At 52.1% G+C, this 15,595-nt stretch overlaps 1 protein-coding gene across 1 annotated transcript in view; it reads right to left on the minus strand.

Moving 5' to 3' along the window:
• Nucleotides 1-15,595, minus strand: part of ZNRF1 (zinc and ring finger 1) — a 151,740-nt gene that overhangs the window by 20,398 nt on the left and 115,747 nt on the right. Inside the window, exon 2 of the mRNA XM_019505802.1 lies at nt 13,057-13,152. Within this exon, the coding sequence (XP_019361347.1) occupies nt 13,057-13,152 (96 nt within the window). The remainder of the gene's footprint in view (nt 1-13,056; nt 13,153-15,595) is intronic.

Raw genomic sequence — 15,595 nt, forward strand, 5'->3', positions numbered from 1 at the left:
CTTTTCCAGGCTAAAGAGCCCCATGGCTCTCAGCCTGTTGTGGTAAGGTCTGCTTTCCTGACCTCTGATCATGCGCGTGGTTCTTCTCTGGACTCTCTCAAGCTTCTTCACATCCTTTTTGAATTGTGGAGCCCAAAACTGGACGCAGTACTCCAGCTGCAGCTGCACCAAATGAAGCAATTCCTGTTGCAAGTGCACACACTGTGGAGCCCAACAGGGAAGTGTTCAGTCCTCAGATTCCCACAGTGCTCCAAGGCTGCACTGAACCTGAAGCTAACCCAGTGGGTCAGCAGAGGTGCTGTCTTCAATACTGGATCTATGGTCAGGCAGAGAGAAGCAGTAATTGTCAGCAAATTGTGACCTACACTAGACAGGGAACTGAGTGCTCTAAAGCACTGCTTTCTCAGGTGAGGCATCATCAAGAGCATACGTGTATCTCTGGTAGGCCAGGCTAACCACAGAAATCTAGATGCATAAGGGCAGGGGGAGTCTCCATAGCTTTGCAGGAAAAGCAGAAAAACTGTTCCAGCAGCAACCCCAAAAGCACACCTCCTTTCATCAGGGCACAAGCTGCTTTGGTATCTGGTTTTCCAACTCACTTGACAACAAGACAGAAATCCAATCTCCATCTCTGTGCACTGTGTGGATGCAGGGACACCTCCAAGTTTAGGCTACTCTCTCCATTTTTAGAGTGGCACATGGAGAGGAGAGCACAGGAAGGTCACTGTTCTGGGCACAGGGTCATGGAAAAGCCAGCAAGGGAGCATCTTCATATACAGTAGTTGTTGCTCAGGAGGCCAGGGAAGACTGGCAAGCAAAGGCAGTGTGCACGTCTGTGTGTGTGTGTGTGTGTGCGCATGCATGCATGTAAGCACACATAGGTAGGGAAGGAGGACCAGAAGCATTAAGGACTGGCTGGGAATACCCATAAACTACAGGCTGGTACTGAAGCACTTTGGAGAAGCTGGGGAGCCCATGTCTACAGTAAAAGGAGGAGGTGGGGGAACCTGAGGCCCAGACACAGGTGCTTTGGAAACATTGTTCAAACATCTTTTAACAGGGCACTGTTTTAAGTTAATGCAATCAAATCCTCACTTTCACAAGTGCCAAAATAGCTTCTGAATTCACACCTCCCTAAAAATCCTCAACAGCCTCCATGTGCTCTGGGTAGGAAGATGCAGCAGCAAGCTGGTATTCCCTGCTCTCCCTTCACCCCTCAAGCATAGGCAACTGGATCTGACCCACCCTGGGAACAAGATATCTGCCCCCTCCTGGGACTCCAGCCTTCCCAGACTCATTCCTGGGCAGACAGACTGCAGCCCCAGGTCTGGCACAAAGCAAGCAGGGAAGGAACCCTCATCCAGGGCACAGACAGCTGGCATTTGGTTGCTTCTCTGTCACTAGCCGCACATGCAGGACTCAGACACTGGCCAACCCTGGGACTTAATATGGACCTGTCTGGAGGCAGCCAGACACACCCCAGCCCCCACTACACCTACATGCCTCTGCATAGAGTGCAGAAATGACTGCTCCCTTGCAAGCCTGGAGGACTCCAGTCAGATGGCAGGGCACTGGGGGAGCTTGTTCTGTCTATGCTCTCCCTGCTTAGTGCATGTAGTCCCAAGGGCTGAAGTCCCCACCAAGATTACAGTTAGCACCAGGTAGCACAGTGCCTGGGTGAAGGGTGGGTGCCTGGACTGGGCTCCAGGCCTCCCCCTCTGCCACTCAGCAGCAGAGATGTAGCAGTGACAGTGCTGTTCCCCAATGCAGCAGCAGACAGACATGTAGGTTGTAACTGTGTTGGTCTAATGACATAGGCAGACAAGGTTATTTGGGTAAATCTGGTATCTTTTGCTAGACCAACTAAATAGAGCACACACCAACTGCAGATGCTTCCTCAGCCTGACAAAGAAAGGGTTTTTAAACCCAAAAGCTTCCTAAGAAATTTTTTTCCAACTATTTAGTTGGTCTAATAAAAGATATCAGATTTACTTAAAGAACCTTGTCTGCAGCAGACAGGCAGGCAGGCAGGCAATGCCTAGCACCAGATATCAGCACTGACACATCCTTCACAAGAACCATCGTGACCATTGTAACCCTGTTCTCCTCTCCACCAGGGAGAGTTACTGGTTTAAAGGGGCCGGAGACAGCTAAGGGTCCAGCTCCTTTCCCCACTGCAACTCCACAAGCAGGTATACTTTTCCTTTAAGTCATGGCACCTATATTAGCCCTGTAGGAGGGATTTCAGCCACATTTGCCCACATCTTCCCCAGAGAAGTTGCTGCACAGAAGGCTATTTTTAGCACCAATCTGCCACAGCAGTCACAGCATCTGGCCAGCAGTGTTAGAGCTCAGAGCTGCTGCAGCCAGAGACACTGCAGGCCGTGGTGTAAGCACCAAGGTCTGCAGAGAGCCCCCAGCTCCTCCTTCCCTAGCCACCCCACAAAGAAGGAATCTAGCTTGAGCTCAAACAGGGACACTGCCAGGAAGCTCAGGATGGGGGAGATCGGGGGTGGCTACTCCCAGCAGGAGGCACGACAGGCACCAGCATCTCCCAGCGGGATCCTCTGCAGGGAACGTGGTGAGATCACAGCTGCTGCAGCCCTAAAGCAAGATTTGCTGCAGGGAATAAAACTAGAGGTGCTGTCTGTGAGGAGTGTGCAGTTCCCCAAGCAAAGAGCTGTTCCCAGGGAATAATGGCTCTGGGCAGACACAGAGGTGAAGGGTTGGCTTAGGAAGTCTCACAACACCCCACAGAGGGGAAGCCCCACAGAGGTGCCTGGGAGCACGGCAGGCTGGATCTAGGAGCTGCCCAGCAACAATTAAAGCATTTTCTCTAATTTATCAGGCTGGGAGGAGGGGGACCTGGCATGTAATTTAGGGACGCAGACTCCTCCCCCTGACCTGATTTCCAGCACCCAGCTCTAGAGCTGCCTGCCTCATGCCATCCATCAGTCAGTGCACAAGGGGCTCTGCTGCATGGGCCCCCATGTGACGGGGAAGGTGTGGTACCAGCATGGCCCTGGCACTGACAGCTGGCTGGGACAGTGGTCACACCACTCCGTACACCACTGGTAGCAGGGGGGAGGGGCAAGCACACCCAGGGCATTTCAGACCAGGCCTTCACAGCAGGGGTTAACCAGGGCATGAGCTCCCCAGCTGCTAAGCTGGCAGAGCTGGCAGCAGCACAGCCAATGGGAGCTGGACCGGGCAGTGATGACACCATTTGCTGCGTCACATTCCTTCCCCCAAGGCAGCAGGCAGTGCCAGACAGGACAGTGGCAGCTCTGAGCCACAGAAGTCCTGGGGCTTGCCACACAGCTGACTCCCGGCATCAGGGCTGCCACACCTCACCCACCTACCAGAACTCGCCGGAGCTGCACACAGGCACCAGGCTCACAGCACTCACCGAAAGCCGCACTTGAGGGGAATAGCTCAGAGCACGCCCTGCTGGCTGGCCAATCCCACCATACACATAGTCTCCACACTGCTTGCAGCCTGTACTGAGTGAAGCTTCCCCATCTCCCTTTATGCCAGAGAACGCTCCCCCAGCTTCAGAGCTGGGCACAAAGGGGCAGGGTCCATTTCTACTGCAGAATGCGTCAGGCCAACAGGTCTGCCCTCACCCTAGCACCAGCCTGCTTTATGGTACTCTGGCCCCTCTCCCCTGCCAGACTACCCAGACCCTCCTAGGTAGGGCCAGCTGTTGTGCATCACCTTTACTTTTAGCCCCCTCCTTTCCTTTCCTCTCACACAGGTTCCAACCCAGGACACTGTCCAACTCCTCTCCTCGAGCCTCTTGTGTGCTAGCAACATCAAGGCTGTTGCACAGGGCAGCCATAGGACAGCAGGGAAATGCGAGTCAGCATCAGCAAAGCCATGACAAATCCACTGGCCAGTATCACTGCAGAGGTCAATGCTGTTGCCAAGTCAGGCACTGGTGCAACTAACATGATGGAACTTACCCACCTTCTCGCTCAGTCACATTGGCCAGTGGCCTGCAGCCTTCTTAATTCAGTGACAGTCTATCTGTCCTAACGTAAACTGTCTTCTCTTACCCCTCTCTGGTTTTGTCCTGCCTTACCCCAATGCCAGGTCACCCTGACCTCTGCCTGCACCCAGGCCTCCTCTTCCTACACACCAGCTTTGCTGGACTCAGTGATTAGTCACTTAGTTTGACACTTACTTCACCTCTGTTCTGCTGGAGTTCCTAGTCACTGCTGCCCATAAGACAACTTCCACCTTGATCCTGTATGCACCACCCTCCTGGCTTCCCACTATGCCTGGGCATATACCTTAACTAAATCCAGTCTTCTCCTACAACGCTTTTCCGGGCTGCTGACAATGGCCAACAGGTGTAGAGTTGTGACTGTCCCACCACCCCCCTTATTTAATCCCGCATCCCTGCTCCTCTGTCATCTCAATCACAATTTACAAGGCAAAGCAACCCCTGCCCCCAGAAGTAACCAGTGGATATCAAGCCCTTTCCGGTTTTATCCGTGAGACTGAGCATCTAACACAGGGCCTTAACAAAAGAGCCCTGTCCTGAAAGGTGGGGGGTGGCTCAAAGCAGAGGGACCCAAGCCTACTTGGGGAGTCCCAGGAGACAGCCCAAGCCTTCCAAGGAGGAGAGCACTGGCCTACATCAAGCTGTTAGTAGTCTGGATTGTCAAACAAAGCACTACGGGGTAAGTGCACACTGACGCAAATTTAAAACCATATGAGGAAGTTTCTATGAAGCTTGTGCAGAGTCCTGGAAGTTCCAGCAGGGCCTCTGTGCCAACACCTAGGTACTCCTGGTTTGAACACAGCATTTATAAATCCCAGGGTTATTTCCTCCATTTAAGTGCAAAGCCTCTTGATCTAAGTCACAGACAGGGTCTGAGCAGGCCAACAGCACCCAAGGGAGCAGTGCAAAATAAAGCAAGAGACAGACCAGTACCAAGGAGGGGAGGATGCTGCATAGCAGGGCAGCAAGGAACTACTAGTAAGTCTTTTTCCAGCATTCAGAGCTCCCCCATATCCTCCATGCTCCCAGTCTGCTACTAGATCACTGGGGCAGCTATGGTTTGTTTCTACAGTAATTTTGCAGGGCTCTATCCATGGAAAGACAGCCTACATAGGGAGGGTGGTGGTAGGGACAGGGATGTCTAATAGAAAGGTGGACTGGTTGAAGATGTACAATATAGATCCTATAGTAGATGAGAAAGTTAAATGTACAGACCGGCTCTATAATGACAATGGCTCTTCCAAGCAACTGTTGCTATGAGAATATTCTTTGGACTGGAAAGCCTTAGCTTTCCAACATCATTATAAGGAAATGCAACCACTTCTGGGGTGGAGGACATTCAGACATTAGAGAGCAACACAAGGCAGCTTGTGGGCAAGCAGAAAGGACTGCTACATTTCACACAACCTGCAGTGGGGCTTCAGGCTGGAAGAATAGAACTACTCAAACTGAAACTCATAGTAACATGACTGAACTTCCTCATCTCAGCCCTTCATAACACCCAGATCAGCCTGGACTCCTGGAGAACTGAGCCCTGCCCCCTTTTCTTGTTGAATCCCCAACCCCACTCCAGCAGAGATCTACCCCAGTTCACAGCAGGCCCAATTCTTGCAAGATCCTGAGAAACTTCAGCCCAGGGCAACAGGCCTCTTATTTTCTCTGGACTGTCAATCACTTTGGCAACAGAAAGGAAGCTGCTACCCCACCTCAGTGTCATTACCAAGTTCCCCTTGAGGAAGTTAGTTCAGACAATTTTATTGCAAATGGGCAGGAACCATTAGCAAGACAGTAGCAGAGGATAGCTGTCTGAGGATCAGGTGGCCCAATTAAAGATGCAAGCCTTTCAAAGGGCCAGATCTGCTTCCCCTAGAGGTTGTTCCAAAGCAACAGACATGCCCTTCTCTTTCAAAAGGAGCTCATTCCATATTACTCTTTGGACTTGACGGGCTTCCACATTAGATACTTGTCCTAAATGCTACACGGTCACTACCAGTGATCCAGCCCTAGAGGTAGAGGTACAAGGGGCACTAGTATAGACAGGGCTATGCATCACTGCAGATGTTTAGGGTTCATGTTGGTTAATGCTGCTCAAAGCAAGTACATACCATACTATAGGCAAAGTGCCTTTTAACTCCCTAGTGTGGGATCAGCAGTGAAGAGTTTGGGACAGGCGTGTCCAGGAACAAAATGTGTACGTAAAGCCACAGGTTTACATTGGGAGTTTATCATGGAGACTCTCCAGCCAATTGCTTTGCTCTCAGCTGGTAACCATATTATAGCTGAAAACCTGCCCCTGTTTGGTGCTGGCCCAGTTTGGTATGGGATATGTCAGGGTTAGAATTGCTGTCCTGATGCCTCAGTCCAAAGGATTCAGCCCCAATAGGAGAAGAGCTGCACTCGATGGAAACAGATCTGAGCGAAAGCTATATTGGTAGACTCCTGCCCATGCTGGAAGAACTGGGAGGTGACTTTGTCTGATTCCAGTGGACACTACAGGACTGTCTCTTGGTTTTCAGAAAGGGGGAGACCTGGGTGTAACCATGTGATGTATTTGTACTGCTCCCTCACTTGACTCTTTCTATGAATTCCTGTCAGCACTGCAACACAAGGCAGCCAACCATAACCAAGGCCCTAAACACTAGCACAGCTAGCTACCCTACCAGAGCATCCAGGGAAGAAGTCTCTACTCATGCTCACCTGCTTCCTTGCTCAAGTATCATCTGGTACTTCTCCCACATGAGGCAGGGGTGTTGGGGAGGCACAAAGGAAGGTCACTGGCTCCTCTGCCTGATTTCACTCACAGGGCAGAAATCATACAGATTCAGGGCCCTCACAGAAGGGTGTCCCTATTAGCCAGTGTTGGGATGCTGTGTGAAAAGAAGACATCCCTGGATGGATGACTGCGGGAGGACAGAAGATGCAGGCTCAACAGAAAGTACTATAGTACTTGAGGAGTGGAGTGAGGCTTAGAGACAGCAGTGCATCCACCCCCTGGCCTGGGTGGGGTGGAGCACTGGGGTCTTAGGCACTGTCATAAATGCTTAAAATGGCACTTTCTGGTTATCAGCAACTAAAGAGCCACTGATCTCCAAGTACTGAAACGAATCTCCAGGAGCACAGAGCAAACAGGACAACCATACCAGAAAAACCAAGGGACTTACCTCAGTGGTTAAGGCTCTAGCCAAGGACACAGGAGATGCAGGTTCAATTCCCTGCTCACTCACTGTGTGACCTTGGGAAATCAGTCTCGCTGGACCTGAGCTCTCCAGCTGTACAATAGGGATAAGAGTACTGCTTTAGATGAGAGGACAAATGCCTAGCAAGATGAGAAGACTGGAGTCCAGCGTGGAACATGGGTCTTGGCTAGTTCATGGTTTGGAACGAACTGTGCAGCTGACTTGTAGGAGCACTTCTGGGCCTGGTTTGCAGCCTGAAACAAGCTTTGTGGAGAGGGTCCAAGCTCAGCATAGGTATTTCTGCACTGCTAAAGATACATTGGTAAACAGGGGTGGGGAAAAAATGCATGTTTAAGATGAGATTACAAAACCTCATTTGCATGTGGTTAAAACCTACCAGAGGACAGCTCCACAAGTCAGAAACGTCTGCACAGGAGAAACCTAAAGCACTTGAGATGTTCAGTTACTTAGTGAACAGATACAGGCAGGCTCCCAAGCACTGCACTGGGTCCTGATCAGACAGGCATGGTCCAAATGTCACAAAGGCTGGGGAAACTTCCAGGGTGCAAGGCAGGAGAGTGCCCCCCTAGGCTGCTCTCCTCAGGGAGCTAGTACCTGTCCCTGGAGCAGTGCCCTCAGAAGGGGGAACATGTCACTATCTCCTCCTGCATGCAGGCCACAGGTGCCAGAGTTGTGACCTGAAGAGTGGTGGTGGTGGGGGAAAAGGGGGTTGGACCAAGCCTCAGGACAGCTGAGAAAGTGAGCATCCAGGACACGGCACACAAGAGGTGCCAAAGTGGCCACAGTGGAAATAAGCCGAGGCAGTTCTGTAGCAGACAGGCTTGAATGAAAGGAGCTGAAGGGATGCAGATCCAGGAATAAATACTGGCATGGTGCCAAGAATGAAACAAATGAAGCAGGGAGGCAGAGAAGGGGGCTGGGGTTGTTTCTTATTGCCTGGCAGCAAAGACAAAACAGGCTGATAATCTGGAAAGGGGGAGACAGGCAAGACAGTGGTGCACAGGAGTGCAACACAGTACAGTATTCAAGGCACCTGCAGGAGGGGTTTAAGGAAACGGGGCCAATACCTAGCATGGGATTTTAGCAATGAGGACATGCCATGACAACAGACCAATGGTTTCCCTGGTGGTGTTTAGGCCATCAGGCTCCCTTCCACACCTAAGAAAGAAAAGCAGCCTGTAGCACACTCCCAGCTTGTGCCATGCAAGCCTCCCACCTGGCTGGACGATGCCTCTGCTAAATGGCCATGCCCCGGCAGTAGTGCCAGCCTGCTGGAGGGAGCAAAGAGTATGGGGAGCTGATGACAACAGGAACAGAGCAAGCCTACTAGCAAGTGATTACTCTGCAGAGCAACCACAGGCCTGGTGGCCACCTCAGCACCTTGCTAGTTGCAACTAGTTGCAAATGCCATGCCAGCACCAGAGCCAACTAGAAGAGCAATGATGGTGAAACCAACCGTGGCTCTGGCTCTAGTCACGTGTGGTATCCCAGCCACTAGGGAAGAACTGGGTATGTACTTGTTCTATGGGAAACCCCACACCCTGCTCTTCCACCCTTAACAGAGCCCCTTCCGGCAAACTCCACCAACCATTACTTAGTTCAGCATGCAGGCCAGTGCCCAGGCTGGGAACACTCTTGGGCACTCTCTGGTGCATATCACTGTGAGGAGATTAAAGAGACCCTCAGTAGAGACTAACTGGGCTGTGGTGTCCCTCCTCTTCCCAGCAGCACAAGTCTTCAGCCACACAGCAGCTCCGGTCAACCTAGACATTTGGTCCACCTCCCTAGGGGGCAATCACTTGCCCTAGCTTAGGGCACACTTGCCAGACAGCCCTGGGCTCTGCTGGAAACAATATCTTTGTCCTTTAATGAAGAGCCATTCCAGCCCAATCATCCCAGAACTCCATCACTGCAACATCATGATGGGAGACAGAAGCCCCTGGCCCCTTCCCTGGCCAGGCAGTGATGGCAGAGCCTGCAGATACAGTGGATGCAGACTGGGGGCCAAACCTGAGCTTCCTGTCCACCCTAGGAGCAGCATGGAATAAGACAGGTGGGGAGGACACAAGCAGCCTGACAGCCAGGGCACTGCATGAGGAAGATAGGTATGGGCAAGGGAAATGCCACAGTACTATATCCCTGCCACACTGAAGCACAGGCAATGGCTGGCACTAGGGGTGCACCGATAGAGATTTTGGGGCCTGGTACCGATAGCTGATTTTTAAGGAGGCATATTGGCTGATGATAATTTGATTTCCAATACAGCTGCGTTCAGCTGGTAAGGTGTTGCCCCGCTGGGGCATGGTGGGATGCGGGGGGCGCGGAGAGGGGGACCAGCTCTCACCACTGCACACATGCCAGGAGAGCATAGGGCGGGGCAGGGCAGGCTGCATCTGTGAGCTGGGGGGAGGACACAAGCAGCCTGACAGCCAGGGCACTGTATAAGCAGGACAGGTAAAAGCAAGGGAAATGTTACATGCTCTGTGCCTGCCTTGCACTCGCTTGGGCTGGGCTCCTCCTAGCATTGGGGGGGTGGGGCAGGGAGACTGGGCTGCACTGTGCTGCACCCAGGGCCATGGTGATGGTGATGGTGATGGTGATGGTGCTGGGAAGGGACTATAGGGGGGCTACAGCAAAATTTGGGGTGGTCGCAGCCCCAGGACTGAGGTAAGACTAACGGGTCTATAGTTTCCTCCCGTTTTTGAAAATGGGGACCACATTGGCCTTTTTCCAGTTGTCAGGCACCTCACTAGAGCACCACGAGCACTCACAAAGCTGTGCCAGGGGTCCTGCAATGACCTCTGCCAGTTCCCTAAGCACTCTGGGGTGAAGGTCATCAGGACCTGCTGATTTGAACACATCTAGTCCCTCCAGAAGTTCCCTTACTAGGTCCTCACTGACCCTGGGCCTGGCTGCGCCTCCCCTGGGTCCGTCCAGAATCCCAGTGTGGGGGATATCCCTGTCCCTGCTCAGAAAAATGGAAACAAAAAAATCTGTTAAAGAGATTAGCTTTGTCATCTGGCACTACCACCAGATTACCAAGCATGTCCTACAGAGGCCCCACATTATTTGGCACCTTCTTTTTACTCCCTATGTATTTAAAAAAAGGACTTCTTGATATCTTTGATTCAGGTTGCTAGTCCAAGTTCCACCTCTGCCTTAGCCTTCCTAACAGCCCCCCTACAATCTTGAGCCAAGGAGGTATAATCCTCCTTGGTGATGGCCCCTCCCTTCCATTGGGTGTACACCTCCTTTTTGGCTTTGAGGCGTTCATGGATGCTTTTGGTGAGCCATGGGGTCTTTTGAGCACTCTTGCCCCTCTTGATCCGTGTGGGGATTGTCACAGTTTGGGCTTGGAGGATTGTCTCCTTAAGGAACAACCACTCGTCTTGGACTCCCAACTCCCCTCTGCACCAGGACCCCACTGCCTCCCTGACTAGTCTCCTTACCTCATTGAAATCCGCCCTCCTGAAGTCCAGGGCTGCTGCCTTCCTGCAGGCCTTTGACACCCTGCGCTGGATGGTAAACTACAGTAGGCGAACATCACTATTGCCCAGGTGGTCGAGCACCCGCAGTCCCCTCACCAGGTCATCACCTGTGGCCAGGACCAGGTCCAACAAGGTATTTCCTCAGTGGGACTGTGGACCTCTTGGGTTAGGTGGAGGTCCTGTAACTCAGCTAGGAACCTTTATGAGCAGTCAGACCTGGCTGACTGCTCTTCCCAGCAGATGTCCAGGTAGTTTAGGTCACCCATGATGACCACGTCCCTTCACTTAACTTTTGCATAGGATGAGATGAGACGGACAAGTCCCAGAGGCAGCACAGACCAGAATGCTAGTGACCACATGCCAAACAGATTGCTGTTTGCTACCTGGCACAAACCACTCTGCTGAGCATGCTGGCTTGGGGACTGATGAGACCAGCCTTTCTCCACTGCAGACAGAAACCAATCTGACCCTTGTGAGAGGCCTAGGAAAGGAAAGAGCACTCTGCTGAGGCAAAGCATGCTGCCCAAGTGACTCAGGTTACCACAGAAGCAGGTGATGGGTACCCTGTCACTAGCCAATCCATAAGATGACTACAACTAGTTGCCTTGCCCTCATCCACCCACCCACACATGCATGGGCTCCCTTGCTGCAGTGTCTTTTGGCACATTAGATATGCAGGTCTCCTCCTGCTACAGGCACACTAATATGCTAAGGGCAGGCTGGGTGGCAAGATCCCCACCCTGTGGGCTGCAGCATGGACCTCCTAGGCAATCTTTAACCTCTGCCCTCCCAGGACAGTGTCGAGTTTGTCCTCTTGGCCTGCAGGATCCTTGGGGTAGGGGTGCTCTGCACTGTGCTCACAACAATCCTAGCACCTGGCACAGGTATAGCCCCAGGCAGCAGGACAGCACTTCCTCCATTTCAAAAGAGGGAAGAAATGGAGGCACAAGAGTAAAGTGACTGACCTAAGGTAAGAGTATCACACATAGCCCACAAGCTGGATCTGGTCTGTGGAGCCAGGGTCACTGTAAGCTGGGGAAGATGACTGGTGCTGGGGAGAGAGAACAAGTAGCCTGCTCCAGAATCTGGGGCCCAAGGACCCTGATGGACAAAGTGATCAGTGGTGATAGGAGGGCAAGCAAGGGCTGACAACCCCGGTCACCCTCTGACTGCTTCACCCATCGCCACTGTTGCAGCCCTACCTCCCCAGTCACCAGCTCTCCTACAACGTTCCGTGAGCCACACCTGGAGTTGTACCTACCACGTGCTCTGTGCTGAAGCTGGAGCTGTCACTGATGCATGAAATGTGGGTCAGTGGCAGCAGTTCCAGCTTCAGCAGGGGGCAGGAGCTGGAGACACCACTGCTGCATGCACCAGTCTGGAGCTGGAGCTCTTGTCATTGTCACCAGAGCCACCCCTGTGCCCTGTGATGAATCCAGCCAACATAGTCTAGATCTGGCTTTAGAAGTCAAGTCTGAGACGCCTGGCCTTAGCAGTCAAATTAGGAATCACCAACAGGTAACACCACCAGCAGTGTTAAATCCCCCATGACCCAAGAGGCCCAGAAGGGCTTATGACAGCCCCTACCCCACACCCTCAGCCAGCCTACCTCATGGGAAAGGGGGTGGGGAGTCTGGCAGTTGATCCCCAATGCATTCACAACTAGCTTTCCCAGCATTTGGTGGAAGTGGTGAACAGCAGAGCAGGTCTACGTGGGAGCTCAATGAGGACAGAGATCCAAACCCACAAGGCAACAGCATGAAGAGGCCTGAGCTAACAAGACTGGAAGTTGCTCAGCCATCCATACTAGAGTCCCCATGTTGAAAGCAAGGCATAAGTGAGCCATATCCATGGGTAACAGGGTCAGGCTAAAGCTCCAGAGATAAGGTGGCAAGGCAGGCGACAGATCCATTACCCAGAGGTGTAAGGAGGGCATTCTGGATAAAAGGGGCTGGGGGAAGGTACTGAGCTAGGGCCCTACAGGCCTAACGTAATGACAAGGCCCCACCAAAAACGCAGGCTGCACCTTCCTAGGAAAGCTTTGGTCTCAACCCATTCCCTCATGTGCAAGCTGGCTCAAGTCAGCAAAGTGCACATGCACTTGAGTGCTTCCAAAGGAAAATAATAAGTGGGGGGAGTCTGACCAGCTTGTGCCAAGTGAGCAGTACTGCAGATGAAGCCAGCAGGGCTCTGGGAGAGACAGCAAGAACCTTTTCTCAGTAACCTTCTCTGAGCCATTTAGGAACATCCTGATCCAAGATGATGACAGAACTTGGATGCAACTCACCCTCCATGCAGCATCTGCCCTCCCAATCATAAGCCATTTGATCTGGAAACAGATGCATGGAAACAGAGCTCTTACCATTGTAGGAGAGGCGGGGTTTGCTCAGACACATGATAAAGTGCATTTCCATCTCGTCGGAAGCTATAGATTTGGAGCAAATTGGGCACTTGAAACCTAGAAAGAAGCAAAGGTAGCTACAATTAGAGGTTCTACAAAGCAACATTCATCTATAAGAGCTAGAGCAAAGGCTTGCTACTGCTATCAAAAAACAAAACAAAACAAAATCACCGCAGGACCTGCTGTGGGATAAAACAGCCTGCTCTAAGCTGAGGGAGCCAGTACTGCTCAAGTGCTAGCAGAGGCTTTCCATGAAATACAGATGGATGGGGGAAGAAATCCCACTACAGTCCTTCCTTTGCTCAGCAGTTATAACTCTGCTGATCACCCAGGTGAGTAGAGACACCTCCTTTACCAACCAGGCAGGATACAGCTCACTTCCCATGTGTGTGACTATGCACAGGCCATAAAACAACATCTGTTAGCTGCCAGTAAAGGCAAATGCAAAATTCATTCTAGGCATGCAGAAGCTCTCCCCTTGCCAGTTAGTGACTGCAGGACAAGGGCAGAGACCTGACATATGACCCCAGGCTGCCTCTGCCAGAGGGCTGGGAAAGCATGGAAGCCTTCACAATGCTGGGGACTTTGTGTCCCTAATCAGGAGCTGTCCGGCACTGTATCTATTTAATTCACGTATCTTAAGCAACATTCATCCCACAAGGCCCCTTAGACCTGATGAGGACTCCCCTGTGACCAGACTGGATTTGCCCTCCCAGCTTTGCCCCACTTATACTAGCTTTGTTACTGTTGCCTTCACTGGAGTTCCTCTCCCTTCTGGTACTTTCAGCTTTTAGATTGCATCATCTTTTTGGTCTGTACCTGATATCATATTGGGGCCAGCCCATGCTAGGCAAGGAGGCAATCCATACCCAAGGAACATATGAACTAAAAGTAGACAGCCCACCCCAAACAGAAACCAAAGCCAGAGGGAGACACAGTAACACCAACAGTGTATCATGGCAGCAGGGCTCCTCCCTTTTTCAACTCAACGGATAGTGTAGGGTGGCTTCAAAAGCAGAGGTGAACAAGGGGAGCACAGAGAAGAGGTCAGAACATTTCCCAGGTCTTTGGGGCAGTAAACAATGCAGTACACAAGACAAAGGGGGCACCAAAACTAGCAAAGTGGTCAGGTTTGGGGGGTGGGGGAGGGTTCAAGATGCTAACAGGGACAAAGCTGGCCAAGTGTGCTCACATATGGGGCAATGCTAGAGGGCCACAAAAGGGCATATTCATTCCAGCACTGGCTGTGCCACCTCTACATCAAGAAATGTGCGTCCATTTAGTTCCACTTTTTCATGAACTAGTTGCATTTAGAAATCTCTGCAGCTAGCAACCACTGCAACCGGATCATCGGCCCTCTGCAAGAGGCCCCAGTGGCCACGGAGCTTTAGTTGATTTCTTCCCTGTCTACAGCCGTGTACAGGGACTGCACCAGTTTTGCTAAGCCAGTTACTAAACCGCTTCAGTCAAAGGTAGCAGGTATTTTTATGCTGAGACAGCCCAGTTCTCTCAATCTCTCCTCATATGTCAATTGCTCCACTCCAAGCTGTCCTGTCCTCTCCCCAGCCCTGCCTCCCTCTAATGTTTGTTACCAAAGTACCCAACACCCTAGGGCAACTGCACTAGAACGACAATCAGAAAGCATACCTATGCATGCACACACATGGGCACACACACCCCACCTAGCCTGGCCCAGCCCATTAACTCTCAATCTCCTTCTGACCAATCTAAAGAGGGCAGGAAATAACCAACTGCTGCTCTGAGAATAAGGGACAGCATATCAGAAGAAACTCTTGATAGGTGGTAACAAGAAGCAAAGGGATGAGAGATTGATCTGCAACACCATTTCCTGGGGACCCCACAGAAGGAAAGTCTCTCTTATACCAACTCTCTCATCCCATTGCCAGGCATCTGCAGTCAGGCAGAAGTCTGAAGGGCTGGCTCTAGGGCAGTGGTGAACAAAATGGCAGATCCAGCAACCAGTGGACTCCATTTCCCAGCAGCCCTGCCTGCATGGCAAGGGCCAGTTTCCATGGAGATGCCTGCTATATCTGTGCTGTGACAGTGCAAGGCTGGGGTTGCCATGGAGACCGGCCCCAGCTGCACTGGCTGGGTGCACAGCAGGGCAGGGCAGAGGACTGCACCGGAGCCTCTGGGATCTTGCACCTCGGACACCTTGGTCTAGGACGAGGGCAGAGCCACAATCTGCTGCCTGCATGCTCTGGGCAGGGGTGCACAGGCAGTGGATCTTGGCTGTGCCCTGGCTTCCTGCAGTGGTGACAGCCTGGTCCTGAGCCAGGGCAGAGCTGCAATCTGCTGCTTGTGCACCCCTGCCTGGAGTGTGCAGGCAGTAGATCACAGCTCTGCCCTGGCCCCAGACCAAGCTGCCCTTCGCAAGATCCCAGTGGCTCTGGAGCAGCCCCTGCCCTGCTGCACGCCCTCCCAGTGCGGCTGGGGCCGGTCTCCATAGCAACCCCAGCCATGCACTATTTTAAGTTTA

This window comes from Gavialis gangeticus, unplaced genomic scaffold (assembly GCF_001723915.1).
Source record: "Gavialis gangeticus isolate Ggan-Ray unplaced genomic scaffold, GavGan_comp1, whole genome shotgun sequence".
NCBI classification, from domain to species: domain Eukaryota; kingdom Metazoa; phylum Chordata; order Crocodylia; family Gavialidae; genus Gavialis; species Gavialis gangeticus.